Here is a 14,527-nt window from a genome sequence, read left to right on the forward strand (position 1 = left end):
AACACGTGGCAGTCAAAGCTTGGAGTCGTGAAGTCAAATATTGAAAAATAATCCCAGAATGGTAAATTCTAGATGCCACACTCTTTTCTCCACTGCACTCCAGAAATCAATATTTTAACTACCCGGAAGTACCCGGCTGCCTACGAAGACTGTATTAAGTTCAAAGCACTGACTGCAGTAGTCCTTGCAATTATATTCTAGAACTTGCGCACGTTGCTAAAAAGGAAATGTCAGCAGCATCTAAAACATAGACCAGCAATAAAAGACAAATGAGCTACAATGCCAGCCTCATCCTTCAGAGAACATGAATTAGAGTCGCATCATCTTAATTGCCAGTTTACTCTAGTGGCAAATTTCCGCAAGCCCAGATGCCAGGTAGCAAAATCAGAGGACGATATTGAAAGTCTTGATAGAAAGCCTGTTTTGAATTTTCCTTGAGTCAAAAGCTAGATCACCTAAAGATAAATAGGGTTTCTCCGAGTGCCATTTTCAAGACAATGACCTCTATGCTAGAGTCCAGTAAAAGATTCCTTAGCTGGATGCAAATAGCGACTAACAAAGTAAGTGGACATGATATTTATTTTCTACAAAGGCATATCACACCCATCTCCTGGTCTCGAAATGACCGAAAGCGTAACTTCCTTCATCTCCACTGCGGCGTCGGAGTAACGAGTGCACGGGTTTTTTCTCGAGTCGAGCTATCTCCTGGTCTCGAAATCACAGAAAGCGTAACTTCCTTCATCTCCACTGCGGCGTCGGAGTAACGAGTGCATCTCCTATTCTCGTCGTCTTATGCCCTCAAATCAGGGAAAAACTGACTGACTGTCGGAGCGAAATGTATCCTTTTCATATAATTTCGAAGGAGATCTAAAATTGTCATAGGCCATCCTAACATCAAGCGAGTATAAGTCGTAACAACAGCTCAAAATTCGGGTGTACTTGGAAGCTCGAATAAAGATAAGTGTTCTTATGTATAATCAGCGTAGTATGTCAGAGTCATACTGCGGAGGAGTCATTTCAGTCCCTTGGTATTGATGATAGTGGAGAAAGGCAGTGACTGGTAAGCTTTGATTAAGAAGAGCAACTACAGTGAAATGTTGATTGGGCATGCAAGCATTCTCAGTTCATGCGAACAGAGTGGTCATCTTGTTGGGGAGGATGCGGCAACCAAAAAAGATAAATAAGATTCTCTCTATACAAAGAGAATTATATTTGTCCTACTCCTGTGCAAAGGAATGCTCCTTGAGATTTTACCGAAAGCCGTAAGGTCATTGTTTCACAGTCAATAAATAGTGGTCATCACATCCTATGCAAAACATAATGAATGCAAAATTAGGTTTTCGGAACCTTTGGGACGTTTTGCACATGTTATGTAATCAATTCGATCTAAATGACCGATGACCCCATCTACAACGTGTTCGTTTCAATCTACTCGCACAATTCTCGAAAGTTGCTTCACACACAAAAGCCATGTACGAAAGCGGAAGATACATCACCAAGAGCGAAAATCGAACTGTCACGTCGTCGACAACTGAGGGAAACTCATTTGAAGGCGTTCCGCTCAACTGGGCCGATGTTCCTCTTGTTGGCAGGGAAAAAGAGGAGCGGACTATTCGGAACGTACTTTGCAAAAACCGACAAAAACAAGCAAAATCTGAAGCCATCTTTATCCATGGATCCTCTGGTACCGGAAAGTCGTCTCTGGTTCGTGCTGTCTTGTTGTCTGAACAGGAGAGAGGGCAAGAGTTCTGGGTGTCCGGAAAGTATGCACAAAGTGACGGCTTATCGAGACCATTCAGCGCCGTCATTGACGCCGCAACAGAACTCTGTCACACAGTACGTGATTCATCGGAATCGGTATCGATTAGAAACAACATTCGAAGCAACTTGACGGACGACGAGTTACAAATCTTATGTGCTGTCGTTCCCATGATTGGATTTCTGTTGCCAAATTCTACGGATCAGATCAATCCAACGTATGGTGTTGTAAATGAGTCAACTTTGATCCGCTTCATGAGTCTTTTTCGCGCTTTTCTCGCTGCAATATGCTCACCTTCACATCCCATCGTACTCTTTCTTGACGACCTACAATGGGCCGATGATGCATCAAGGAAGCTGCTGTCGTCTTTTTTCATGGATCTCGATCTCGAAAATTTCTTGTTCATCGGAATTGTCAGGGACGGTGAAGAGACTACGTTTGATCCGCCGGCAGACACTCTGATTCCGTGTCATCAGCTCGTTTGTGGATCGTTAATTGAGTCAAATGTCAACAAAATTGTTGCTGTGGCAACTGGTTTGAAGGAAGAGGAAACAAAGCAATTGGGGTGGATAGTCTTTCGAAGAACGTACGGAAATCCTTTTTTCGTCAAGCAGTTCCTTGAGTCACTCCATCGGGAGGAGCTGATTTCTTACAATGCTAAAGACGAACGATTTGATTGGGATGTTGATATAATTGCGAAAAGAATGAGCCCCTCCTCCAACGTCGTGGACCTTCTCGTTGACGAAATTTCGTCGTTGCCCCGCGACTCGCAACTGGTGTTAGTGATTGCCTCAACGCTCGGATACACTTTCGACGCAAGCGTTTTGGAAACAATTCTGGAATCAGTAGATTTAATGAGTCTTTTTCCCCGCAAACTTCTCCTCGACGAAGAAAATGCAGCTGCGGATCCTGTCGAAGCTCCATTACTTCAGAGCCATGATGCCTTCTGCAACGTGAACCTTCAGAAGTCTCTACGCAAAGCATCCAAAGCAGGTTTGATTCAACAGATATATCCAGGCAAATACAAATTCACTCACGATCGTGTCCAGCAGTCCGCCACTCGCCTTCTCCCTGGTGGGCGGAGAGGAGAGCGCATCAAGTCTAATCTTGGTTTGCTTGTCCTGGAATTGAGTCGCTCAAACAAGTCAGAGGACTGGATGCTTTTTACAGCAACCAATCTACTCCTCGAGAATTCAATCGATATTGACAACGACAAGGTAGCCAAGCTCTGTCTAGAAGCTGCTAAAAAAGCTTCGTTGCAAGCAGCTTTCAAATCTTCGGCCACGTACGCAGATTCCGGTCTGAAGAAACTTGGAAGCAGCGGCTGGAAAAGCAACTACGAGCTGTGTTTAGACTTGTGTAGTCTCTCGGCAGAAATGCACTATTCAAATGGTAACCTGAAGTCAACGAAAAAACGTGTCAAAATCATCGAAAAGAAAGCCTCCAAGGCAGAGGACAGATTTCGGGCGTACAATGTACTCATTGATATGCTCTTTTCGGAAGACGACTTTTCTGGATGTATTGAGGAAGGTCAGCGTGGAATGGAATATCTTGGAGTAAAGACACCAAAGAATCCCGGTCTTCTCAACGTCGCGTCCAACCTTTTGAAGTGCAAAAGGCTGCTAGCCGGACGAAAAGCTTCCGATTTGAGCTCATTGCCGACAATGGATAACGCTACCGTAGAGGAAGTCTTACGCCTGATGTCCACGACAGCAATGGCTTCATGGCACAATGGCGACAACAATCATTGCGTTGTATTGTGCTTAATCATGTTTCAAACAACTCTCAAGCACGGTATTTCTGTACATGCGCCGTACGCTTTGGTGGCCTACGCTGTATGCCTTTCCCACTTAGGTGAGATGAAGGAGGCCGTAGAATATGGAACGGCGGCTTTACAATTGCTCAAACTACCAGGGATGGAGCCAGCTGTTGCGAAAACTTTGGTTGTTGTACATTCCTTTCTGTGGCATCTTAAATTTCCTATGCGAGAAAGTTCAGCAGAGCTCACCAAAGCGTATGAAGTGGGTGTGAAAGCGGCGGATTCACTTCAATCATGTATGGCTTTGCGTGTTGCTGGAGCGCTCGGAATTTTTGTCGGGGCAAAGTCCTTGCCGGAGCACGAAAGGTATGTGGGAAATGATTCAAAGTAGACTGGGGCGTTGAGCTCTGTACTAACACTTTCCTTCGCAGCGTCGTACAAAAGTTTTGTGTTACCTTGCGAGAGTACAAGCAATCCGGCGTACTGAAGATGCTGCTTCCATGGGCTCAGCTGATAGAAAATCTCCGCGGAAATGCGGAGTTGTCGACTGTTCTCCGAGGCACCTTTGCCGACGAGACTGCTATTGTTGAGCAGTTCAATTCTTCTTCTGCAAACGAGGTCAACCACAGACATGCCGCGCTTGCTACTCACTATGCTCGCATGGTGCTGCTCTATCTTTGCGGTGAACACCAGCTCGCCGAACTTGACCGCAAGAAATACTCTAAGGTTGAAGGCGAAATGTCGACTTACGTGCAAAAACTTTTCCATTTCGTTTTTGCGGCTCTCAATTGTTTCGCTTTGGCTCGTGAAAGCAGTAAAAAAGCACACATCAGCAAGGCAAAAAAATACATGAGTCTAGCCAAGCCGTACGTAAAGGAGGGATCTACGAGCGTTCTCGCTTTGATGGCTCTACTCGAGGCGGAACTTTTGGCGGCACACAAGAAGTATAGCCCAGCGAACGACCAATACAAACGCGCAATGAAGATGTTGAAACGAGAAGATTTTCAGCTACTGCACGGTATTGCGATGGAGCGAGCAGCATTGTGCCTCTTCGACAGTGGGAAAAAGAAAGACGGGGAGGTCTACTTGAAGCGGTCCTGGCGCAAATTTGAAGAGTATGGCGCTAAGGTCAAACTGGAACAAATGGAAAAATTACACGGTAGCATGGTTCACCTCTAGGTTTTCCTATTGATGTGATCGAACTCTTCCGTCGATAGGTTTACATTCGAGAATGTAACGGGGAAATAAAAATGAAATTCGCGATGGACGATAATTAATAGTACGTCAAAATTCATATTTCATTACGGCTGTCTTACCGTTACCATTGAGACCGAAACAGATTCATCTAGTCAAGCCGGTAGCGAACAACCGTCGATTTCGAGTACTTTCCAACGTCTAGTACACTTAGATCCGTCCAAAGACAAAATTGTTTGATCAATTTCTGATCCCAGGCGGACCTCGCCTGTCAATTGGCTGCAGCAAAACTTGTCACCGCCGACTAGCGCACACCCCACCAACTCAGGATTGGTACTGTGCAGGATAGTGTATATTCCCTGGGGATTTTCGACCGTGCCGGCGATGGCAACATAGCTGGCCGCGAGATCCCACTCTTGCTGAATACGAGTGTCAGTCTTTTCGCTATTGTGCTCGCCGGATGGAGCCTTCGACTCCATCACTGACTGAATCGCGTCTCGCAACGACTGGCCAACACAAGCCTGAATATCTGCCGATCCAGATATGTACCCCGGTTGTTGATTGCTTGTGCTTATTTGATGGACGGGCCTGCCGACCGCGTACGCGAAATGATCCCCGGCACGGACCCAATAACCCGATCGGACCCCGGTCACCCCGTTTTCTGCAAGCAATGCGAGTGCCATGAAAGGTCCTTGCGCCGTACTAGGCAACCGCCACCAACCTTCGGCGTAACTGCCGTCGTCACCCGTTTCTCGTAGCAGAATCGATCCGTCGTCTCGTGACGATTCCTGCGGAACGGAACAGCAGACCCCAATATCAAGTCCTCCGGAAGGAGGTTGATAGTCCAAATCCCGGCGCCAAAAGCACGTATGGAGTGGAATGGAGGACGATGACGACGTGGTGTTGTTGGCAGCTATCCAGCAAGTGTAGGATCCAAACGCATGGCGTCGCCCGCAGTCGTATCACCAATTTTATAGTTCAAAATTCCCGCAAAAGATTTCTGCACAAAGATTGTTTCTCTGTAATCGTGCAGTAGCCGTCGAGCGTCGGGACTGTAGTCGTTGAACCCTAGGGCCGATGGTCGAGGACGAATGCCGGCGGCTTGTGCGGCGAGCAACGACCGTCCCGGGCTGTTTTGTGGTAGCCGCAAGTCGACGTAGACTCGACTCTGGCTGGTTTGCGTCCACAGGACGAGAGTGGTGCGATCGGCATGGGCGTCGTCGCCAAGGGGATCTTCTTCCCATTGGCGCTGCCAAACACCAGCAACGGGCAAAGGAGAAGGAATATGAAGGGTAGAACTATCCAACTCGCTCATGTTGATGAGTGTTTTGTCGATGGTGGACCGACCGAGGCCGTTTGCTGGGTTGACAGTGATACCGACAGGAGACCTGCCGAGACAAGTCTGGCACAGAGCTGACTGATTGCACTTTCAAGCTTCCGAACGATACTTACAACTTTAGAATCTTCCTTGTCCAGATAATTATGTATCTGAATAAATAGAATCCGACTTCGGGATTGAATTTACATAAGTGAGGATACCGTTCGCGAACGAAGGAAGAAGCGCTTTTCATCTGTAGGCATTACTTAGCTCTAGGTACAATCTAGACTAGAGCCGTTCCGGACGACGAGATCTAATTTAGTTCTTGCGCACAACATGAAAACACTAAACAAGGCGCCGTTCGTCTTCATCAATCCCGAAGCAACGTCATTCCAATTAAGACTGTACCACGCTCACGAAGCCAGAAAGTAGCGAAGGCGAATGCTGCCCGTATCGGGAAATATCTTAGCTTCTATCCGACAGGAAGCTGCCGCCTTGAAGTTGAGAAGTTTGCCTGCACTTGCATCAAACCTTGTGAAGGCACACGTTTTGTGCCTATACGTAAACCACCTGGTGTCACACCACCATCTTGACACCTTGCACAGTCAGCAGCGTAAAAGCTGCGTTCCCTCTATTTCTACAGGTATATATATATAATGTTGCTCACCTCACCATTTCTATAGGGAAACGACACCGCAAACAAGATTCGTCGGTGACACGACGCAATCAAGTTTGAAAAAGTGGACGGGACGCAAAAATGTGCTCGCAAAGCGAACAATCGCGCACAATGCCATATCCGTCCCCAACTTTTACACTCACAATTTGCCAAAACTGGTCCTTTGGAACAGTCGCAACAGTTTGCGATTCCGGTATATCCACAACGACAACTCCAAGAATAACCAAAAGTACATCAAGCCCCAGTCTAACAACTAGGTCATCTACAGCTATATCTTCCAGTTCTCTCTTTCCATCACAATGCCACCGAACGCCCGCCCCTCCGCGACCCTTTTTTACGACGACTCAACGACGCCCGAGGTGCCTTCGTCCGCACGGCACGGTTCCAACTTGGGGCTCAAGAATGCCATTGCAGAAATGCTGGACAAGCATGCGGATACGGACGGTCTTTCCAAGATCAGCTCGGACAACGAGGACTGGACCGACGTCAAGCACAGCGAACGGAAGAAGCGCGATCGGATTCTCGACGATGGTGTCCTGATTGGGCTCATGAAAAAGTCAGACTATCAAGGTTTTAAGCGACTCGCTATCAATCTTACCATCATGGCTGCGACGGCCTTTGCGATTCACCGTCTCAATGTGCTCCCGGCGCTTATTATCCGCCAATCGCCATGGACGGTATCCCAGCTGGCCACTTTTGTTCCGCTGTACTTTTTCTACGGCTTCCAATTTCAGTGCTTTGCCTTTGCCGGTCAGCACGAGTTTCTCCACCGTAACGCGTTCAAGACCAAGTGGTACAACGACGCGGTACTCTTCCTAACGGGATGTTTCTGTTTCGAACTAGGGGAGCATGAACGCGTAATGCACAAACAACACCACACTTACACCAACCATATTGACAAGGATCCCGAGCTCACTAGCTACTACACACGCGAACAACTCGAGAATCCAGGCTTCCGCAACGTCCCCTTTACGCGATTCGGCTACTTGCGGCAATTTTTTGACATTTTCAACACCTTCAAGTGCCGGGCGGGGCGCATTGTGTTTTCCGCCCTCGGAGTGCCAGTCGACTACAGTGGAACTGGCTGGAGTCTCCGCGACTTCAACTACAGTCGAGAAAGCGGAATTTTGCGTAGATTGCAAATGACCGCCATTGCCCAGCTCGTCTTTTACACGAGCATGATGGGTTTTTTTGGACGCACCCGTCAAGGAGCGGCGGCTCTATTGTTTTGGTGGATTGTCCCGGTATTGATTGGCTACCCGGTCGTCAATTACTTTCGAAATCTTGAACACGCTGACTGCGAAGTGTCCAAACTCAACAACAATTTGCGCAACACGCGGTCGGTCCGCACTAACCTCCTTGTACGACTACTGTTGTGGGATACTAATTTCCACGCTGAGCACCACTGCTATCCGATGGTGCCCTTTTTCAATCTCCACAAACTCAACCAGCTTATGTATGAACACGTGCTGCACAACGAAAAGGATCATTTCACGACGCAGAACTGGCAAGCCTTTAAGCCCGGCGGTTGGATTGATCAACAGTCCAGGCGCATGGCGACCTTTGCTGACAAGAGCGAATAAAAATGGAAACCAGCAGGTGTTTCCGGGATGATTTTTGAATGATGCGGGCGTTCACAACAGACTCCGTACTCAATCGCTAGCTATCGCTATGGCTACTTTACCTACATCTATATTTCCTCCTTTGACGGGCTGGTGCGGCATGCTTCGGCCGACACATTCCGAGCCGGCTTTTTGAACGGCACTTTTTTGCGCAAATCGTAGCGCACGTTCAGTATCTAGTTTTTATATTTTGGTTGAACACTCTTCTTTGTCTACTCTTAGAGAGAGAGAGAATACTCTCAGTGCAACTTTGGCTGGATGGAGGCGGCGATTCCCACTGCACTAGTGCATTGGATTACCATGCTAGCTGGTTCTCCCGTACTGGTACATTGCCATCGTAAGCGCAGCCGCATCTGTCGAGTAATGGTGCGGCTGGAATGGAATTCGTTTGCAATTGCATGCGGTTTGCGTGGAGAGGGGAGAGAGGACCTAAAAGAGTTTTTAGAATGGGCTGTCGTTGTACACCAAATTGTCGCGAAGGGTTCATTCCCAACAGATTTTTGTGGCCAGGATTCGAGTCTATTCGCGACGTCGAATCTTCCTTCTATTTTTCGTGGTGACACAATCCCAAGAAGCCTGTAGAACCTTTTCTCTCTAATACTCATTTAAGAGTGACGTGGACCATAGTCGCCTTCCTTCATTCGAGGCAAAGCAGTGCGTGGTGGGACTCCATGACCCCTCCCCTACATCATCGACGGGCATCCGCTGTGGGCACGCTAACGTGCACTGTGGCAGTATATAGTGGTGGATTGGATTTCCTGTTATGGTACCCACACGGAAACCGCTCGATCGAGCCTTTTGTTATCTCGCTCGGTGGAATGAGCTCGGGAACCCGAGTCAGGTTTTAGACGCTGCACCAGCCGCAGAAGGAGCCGTAATTTTCCGTTTCCGGCACGAATTGGTATCGCACGCATTGCCTTGCCTTGCACAACCCCATACACTCCACTAAACTGTTCTTACATTAGTACAATCTTCATAGCATACCACATATCGAGTTGCATCCGCATCTGTTTGCTGCCGGAACGAGGCGCCAGCATTTTTCCTAACTTTGCACCACCACTGTCGAAGACCAGCGATTTTTACCACTCTATATTACAGTCAGTAGACTTTTCGGACGCACAAACCGAGGTGCTAGTCCAACAACAACAAGAACAATGCCGACACGTCTGTTGACGACATGGACTCCGCGAAGGTTGTGGTGCTTTCTCATGCTGGTATCTACTTTCTTCGGCTTCGACGTTCCCGAAGTGTCGGCCTTTTCGGTGGACAAATCAATCCATCGGCCACTTTTACGGACGCAACTCGGGTTGCAACGATCGAAAACAGCTGCTAATTCACTACTGTCTGGTAGGACATCGTTCCACCGGTATGAAGCTACGCCCAAATCGCTATCCGCCTCCCTATCGAAGAGGTCGTTTCCGCGCACAACTTCCACCACGTGCCTGTTCTCGGTCAAGGACGAAAGTGCCGACACCAAGAGATCGACTACGGATAGCACAACACCATCTCCGCTTCGTCTAGATCCAGCCGACGCACCGCCTTTTACCGTCACTTTGGAATCGCCGGATGGGAATTACAGTTACCGGGATGCGATTGTCCGAACGCTGGGTTGGGTCGGTGCCGCCTGTACCTTTGGTGGAGTCGTGTGGGCCACGATGGGGTCCGAAAGTGGCGCCGAATTCTTCGCGGGCTATTTGATCGAACAATCCCTTTCGGTGGACAATCTCTTTGTATTCTTGCTTCTGTTTGAATACTTTAAAGTGCCCTTGGCCTTTCAAGATCGTGTTTTAAACTGGGGTATTTACGGTGCCATTGTCATGCGTGGCATCATGATTGGTTTGGGGGCGGCTGCGCTGGAACAGTACCACGGGATATTACTCGTATTTGCCGCTATTCTCGTGTACGGATCCGGCAAGTTCTTTTGGGGCCTCGTTACAAACGACGAGGACGACGAAGTCGAGGAAGATCCCGGTGAAAATACCATTGTCCGCTTCGCCCGCTCTGTGTTTCCGTCCACGGAGGAGTACGACGGCGATCGCTTCTTCACCCAGGTGGATGGCATACGGAAAGCCACGCCCTTGTTTGTTTGCATGGTGGCGGTGGAAATCAGTGATGTCGTGTTTGCCGTGGATAGTATCCCGGCCGTCTTTGGGGTCACGGAAGTACGTCAAACGTGTGCGGCGAGGGAATATATTAGACCAGCTTTGTTCATCTCGAGATGGAAATACTAACTCGTATCGAATCTCTTTTTCTTGTCTTCCCACCCAGGATCCTATTATTGTGTTTACTTCCAACCTTTTTGCCATTATGGGATTGCGTTCGCTGTACACGATTCTTTCGAAAGCGGCAACGGACCTCAAGTACCTGGAACCAGCGGTGGCCCTCGTTCTGGGTTTCATCGGCTGCAAAATGATTGCCGAATACTTTGGCTATGTCATTCCCACCAACGTGGCGCTTTTGGTAGTGGGTTCTCTGCTCGGCACGGGCGTTGGCGCGTCCGTCTACGATAAGCAACAAAGATTGAACACCAACGAGGAAAAAACATAAGGTTGCAAATCTTACCGCCAACCACATTCAACCCATTGTCATTGTCGTCGTTCAAGTCGAGACGAAGGTTGGGTCACTGTTTGCGGACATCCTCGGAGGAACGGATACGTGGTCTCCTCGCAAGTACTCGTGATCTCGACCGCAAAGTTTCGGTCCCACCATAGACTATTGCCGTACGCGCAGTTGCTTATCTAGCACGATCTATTGCTTTTGTCAAATACTCTACGGGCTTGTTCCAATCCAAATATTTACGTGCGGGAGGCCAGTACACTATTCATTTCCCGCGCGTCCCGCACGCCACGTCCTAGAGTAGGTCCCAGTACAGGTAGGGCATTGGTGTGTGTGCTGGCAATCCGCAGGTTTTTACAGTTAGTTAGCGTCATTCTGGTACACAAGGTAGAACCCGCAACTGTTCGTAGAAGTGTACTGTCGGTGGGTGCCGATAGAAAACCGGGACTCCACCCCAAAACGACCAGCCCGTGCTTTTCCAGGAGGGGGCCAATGGCGTAACGAGCAAGACATTCGCAAGGTGTCGGTAGAGTTTCATGATCGCTGTCGTAGTACCAAGATCCCTCCCCCGGCCATTGCATTGCGTCTTACAGTAAGATACAGGCACATCCTTGGTTGACGGCGGCGGTGGCGGCTCCGTCGTTGGTGGGTGACCGTGCCGCATTGGTACGGGCGTGACCGCCCGTGTGTGTGCTTTCCTTTTTCTTCCTGGTATCCTTCTTGCCGTGGGCTTCTTCCACGGCGTTGTCCACGGGTAGTACGGAAACGTTGACGGGTGTGGGGTGAGTTTTAAAGACGGGTATTTGACAATCTTCCAAAGTCCGCGTGTCCGGCATCAGGTAGCCCTTGCCCATACAAATTAAGCGGACGCGGTCACTGCCGTCGCACGTTGGTAAATCTGTACACACCGTGATGTTACCAACAAAGGGAGAATAATGAATACGACCCAAAAAAAAAACCAAAACAAAATCCGCAACGTGAGGATACACTGGTTTGATTCTACATCCAGTCCACGACTGCCGCCGTGCAGGGATTGGCGGTGATGTGGTTGGTGATCACGAACGTGTGTGTGTGTGTGTGTGTGCGATAGACCACGAGACGTACGTACCGGTGGGCCATACGGAAAGCAGAGCACCTTTGACTTGTCCTACGGTATCGTTAGGTTCACATTCTACCGTAACGGTGAGTCCATCCCGGTTGGCGAACAAAAAGCGGAGCGTAATTTTGTGCGGGTCGTATTGGTAGGGCGGTCTCGATTTTTTGGTACTCGAGACAATGGGATTGGGCGTCGTGTTGGCGTCCGGGACAGAATCGGCGGTTGGTGCCGTCGCAGTGGGCTCTGCGACGGACTCTGGCGAGTCCGACACCGAGGAGACTACGTCGTTGTCTTTTGTACAAGTCTGTATACCGGCAGCGGCACCGTTGCGTTCCGCAGTCGTGCCATTCATCATGGTGAAAACGAGTACGATTATCAATCACAATAGTACGAATACTATCAACCAAGTCCGAAGTCGGATCGAGCCTTGGTCAAACGCAAGTGTGGGTGCAGCAAAATTCGGTGCGTGTGTAAAAAATGTCCCGCAGCGACGAACGTCTCTGTGTGTGTGCTTGCTTTGGTGTATATATATAAATACACGAGAGTGTCTGTTGTATGGAGTAAACGTCGGAAACAAAAAGACAGCAGTACCACAACCAATGGAGGTTTCTCTTCTCCGCCACTGTGCAATCGGGCGTTGGAATATCGGGTTTTCACACGACACACTCGAAATCTCTTTCCGTGAATTCGGAAGTTCCGCTGGGATCCCCCTCACAACCCCATGGTCGTGTGGGTTTGCCACGCCACGACGACGGCTGTGACTCTCGCGCTGTCGTCGTCACCGCGCGGTGGGGGCACGCTTCGGAACGACCGGTATCGTGCTAAATCTATCTATCAACTACAGCTTTGTGTACTTCCTTCCGCGAGGGTTCCGTCCCGTGAATTCGTCGACTGCCAGCGAGACAGAACGACGGACACCTTTCACACTCACACTCCGTAGAGAGCAAACGTGCCAAGGGGATCGAGTAGAGTTTCGCGACGAACACACACACATTCCGTGACGACCGTGTGTCGCGTGGGGGAGACAAGAGGGAAGACTCGGTTCGGTACGACGATTGACATTACTTCATCCCATTCAACGGTGATACCCGTACGTACGCTCTAGTATCACGTTCGTGTTCTAGCTACGACAACCCCCACCGTTGGTTCCCACTACCATTTGCTCCTGTTTGGGTCGTCCCCCTTCCATGTTGCATCGTGACTCTACCGAACCAACTCCCACGACGGCATCCACGCCTCGTCCCGTGGTACCCAATTCCGACGCCACGGATGGACGCTGGATGACGCAAGGTCGGTCTCCCCCGACACTCACCGGCAACGGCGGGGCTCCCACCACCACTACCACCATGCACGCGACCAACACCACCACTCGGTCCCACTACGGCTCCCGTCCCAACACTACCACACCCGTACCGCGTCAATTCCTTCTTCCCGTCGTCTCCGGACACGTCGATACGGCCACGTGGAATGCCGTCACGGCGTGTATCCGGGAGACCTTGCCGCCCTCGCTGCGTGGAGGAAACGTCGGTCCGCACGGACCTTCCACCGTCCATGGACACGTGGACGACGCGACGGTGGAGACGGATCATCCTCCGTCGTCCACGCACGTCACTCCGGAACAAACGCAGTGGCTAACGTTACAATACACGTTGGAGGAACAAATGTTGCAACGGAATGCCTTGCGGGAGAAACTGACTCGTTGGCAAGACGCACGAATCCAAGCGGTGGATGATATACGGACCGAGCGGAAACAAGAACACGAACGTCGACTAAGGGTCTTGGAAGACACGCACCGAACGCGGTACGAGACTGCCGTAGAGACCCGCAAACGTCAGTGGCGGGAAAGTATCGAAACAACCTGTCGAGAACAAAGAAGAAAAGAACGGGAACGCACGGCACGACTAGCGCAGGAGAACGTTGATACTGATACGAACGAAACGCCCGTATCGGCCGACACGACTGGACACGAAACCAAGGATTCCGAGCCCGGCCCTGAAGAACCCAAAAACGAGGACCCCGTACAGCTCCCTAGCCAAATTGCTCGTGAAAAAGTACAGACTTATCAAACAGAACTGGAAGCACTGCAGGAACAACGCACAGAAATGATCTGGTTGCTCAAAAAGGTCATCAAAGCGGAAGAGAAGCAACGAAAAACCAATGAGGAAGGCAAAAAAGTGTTAACGAACATGACCATCACGAAACCAGCCTAATTGCAACGTCAAGCAATGAGTCTAGTATGGGGATCGGGAACTGGGGAAAGAGTGCTGGAAATGATATGTACAGGCTTCCGTGTGTGTGTGTGTGTGTGTGTGTTTTCGTCCGCTGCGTTCGTCTAGAGGGGATAGCACATTGTTTCACAAAAATAAAAGCTCATCTTTAATCACAACAACATATCCAGATGATGTCGTCGTTGGTTGGCAAGCCTTTGCTTGTCTTCCATCTACTGTGGTACCATTCAACTTCGGTAGTCGGCGTTGACGACCACGTACTCGCCGGTCAAGTCGCTGCCGAGAACTATGGCTTCGCCGTCCCCACCGCTGCTCTGGC

The 14,527-nt window shown here is 49.6% G+C and overlaps 5 protein-coding genes across 5 annotated transcripts; 4 read left to right on the plus strand and 1 right to left on the minus strand.

The window, feature by feature from the left end:
- The first annotated feature begins 1,475 nt into the window (after positions 1 to 1,475).
- On the plus strand, positions 1,476 to 4,818 carry PHATRDRAFT_54547 (protein kinase). The gene is made up of 2 exons (XM_002180477.1): positions 1,476 to 3,884; positions 3,950 to 4,818. The coding sequence occupies exons 1-2, from the start codon at positions 1,930 to 1,932 to the stop codon at positions 4,695 to 4,697; spliced, it is 2,703 nt and encodes a 900-aa protein (XP_002180513.1). The 5' UTR covers positions 1,476 to 1,929; the 3' UTR covers positions 4,698 to 4,818.
- Positions 4,819 to 6,826: 2,008 nt separating this feature from the next.
- PHATRDRAFT_46275 (predicted protein) lies at positions 6,827 to 8,526 on the plus strand. The gene has a single exon (XM_002180478.1). The coding sequence runs from the start codon at positions 7,006 to 7,008 to the stop codon at positions 8,287 to 8,289; it is 1,284 nt and encodes a 427-aa protein (XP_002180514.1). The 5' UTR covers positions 6,827 to 7,005; the 3' UTR covers positions 8,290 to 8,526.
- Positions 8,527 to 9,941: 1,415 nt separating this feature from the next.
- Positions 9,942 to 10,875, plus strand: PHATRDRAFT_12759 (predicted protein; the record flags this gene model as incomplete). Its single annotated transcript, XM_002180479.1, has 2 exons — positions 9,942 to 10,490; positions 10,597 to 10,875. Coding segments are annotated over 2 exons (828 nt in total), but the record flags the coding sequence as incomplete, so codon positions are not given.
- A 342-nt stretch (positions 10,876 to 11,217) lies between these two features.
- Positions 11,218 to 12,635, minus strand: PHATRDRAFT_46277 (predicted protein). The gene is made up of 2 exons (XM_002180672.1): positions 11,993 to 12,635; positions 11,218 to 11,782 (listed from the first exon to the last, which is right to left on the minus strand). Exons 1-2 carry the CDS (start codon positions 12,333 to 12,335, stop codon positions 11,472 to 11,474), a joined length of 654 nt encoding a protein of 217 aa, XP_002180708.1. The 5' UTR covers positions 12,336 to 12,635; the 3' UTR covers positions 11,218 to 11,471.
- Positions 12,636 to 12,981: 346 nt separating this feature from the next.
- PHATRDRAFT_46278 (predicted protein) lies at positions 12,982 to 14,190 on the plus strand (the record flags this gene model as incomplete). Its single annotated transcript, XM_002180480.1, has 1 exon — positions 12,982 to 14,190. Exon 1 carries the CDS (start codon positions 13,168 to 13,170, stop codon positions 14,188 to 14,190), a length of 1,023 nt encoding a protein of 340 aa, XP_002180516.1. The 5' UTR covers positions 12,982 to 13,167.
- Between the last annotated feature and the right edge of the window lie 337 nt (positions 14,191 to 14,527).

This window comes from Phaeodactylum tricornutum, chromosome 9, assembly GCF_000150955.2.
Source record: "Phaeodactylum tricornutum CCAP 1055/1 chromosome 9, whole genome shotgun sequence".
NCBI classification, from domain to species: domain Eukaryota; phylum Bacillariophyta; class Bacillariophyceae; order Surirellales; family Neidiaceae; genus Phaeodactylum; species Phaeodactylum tricornutum.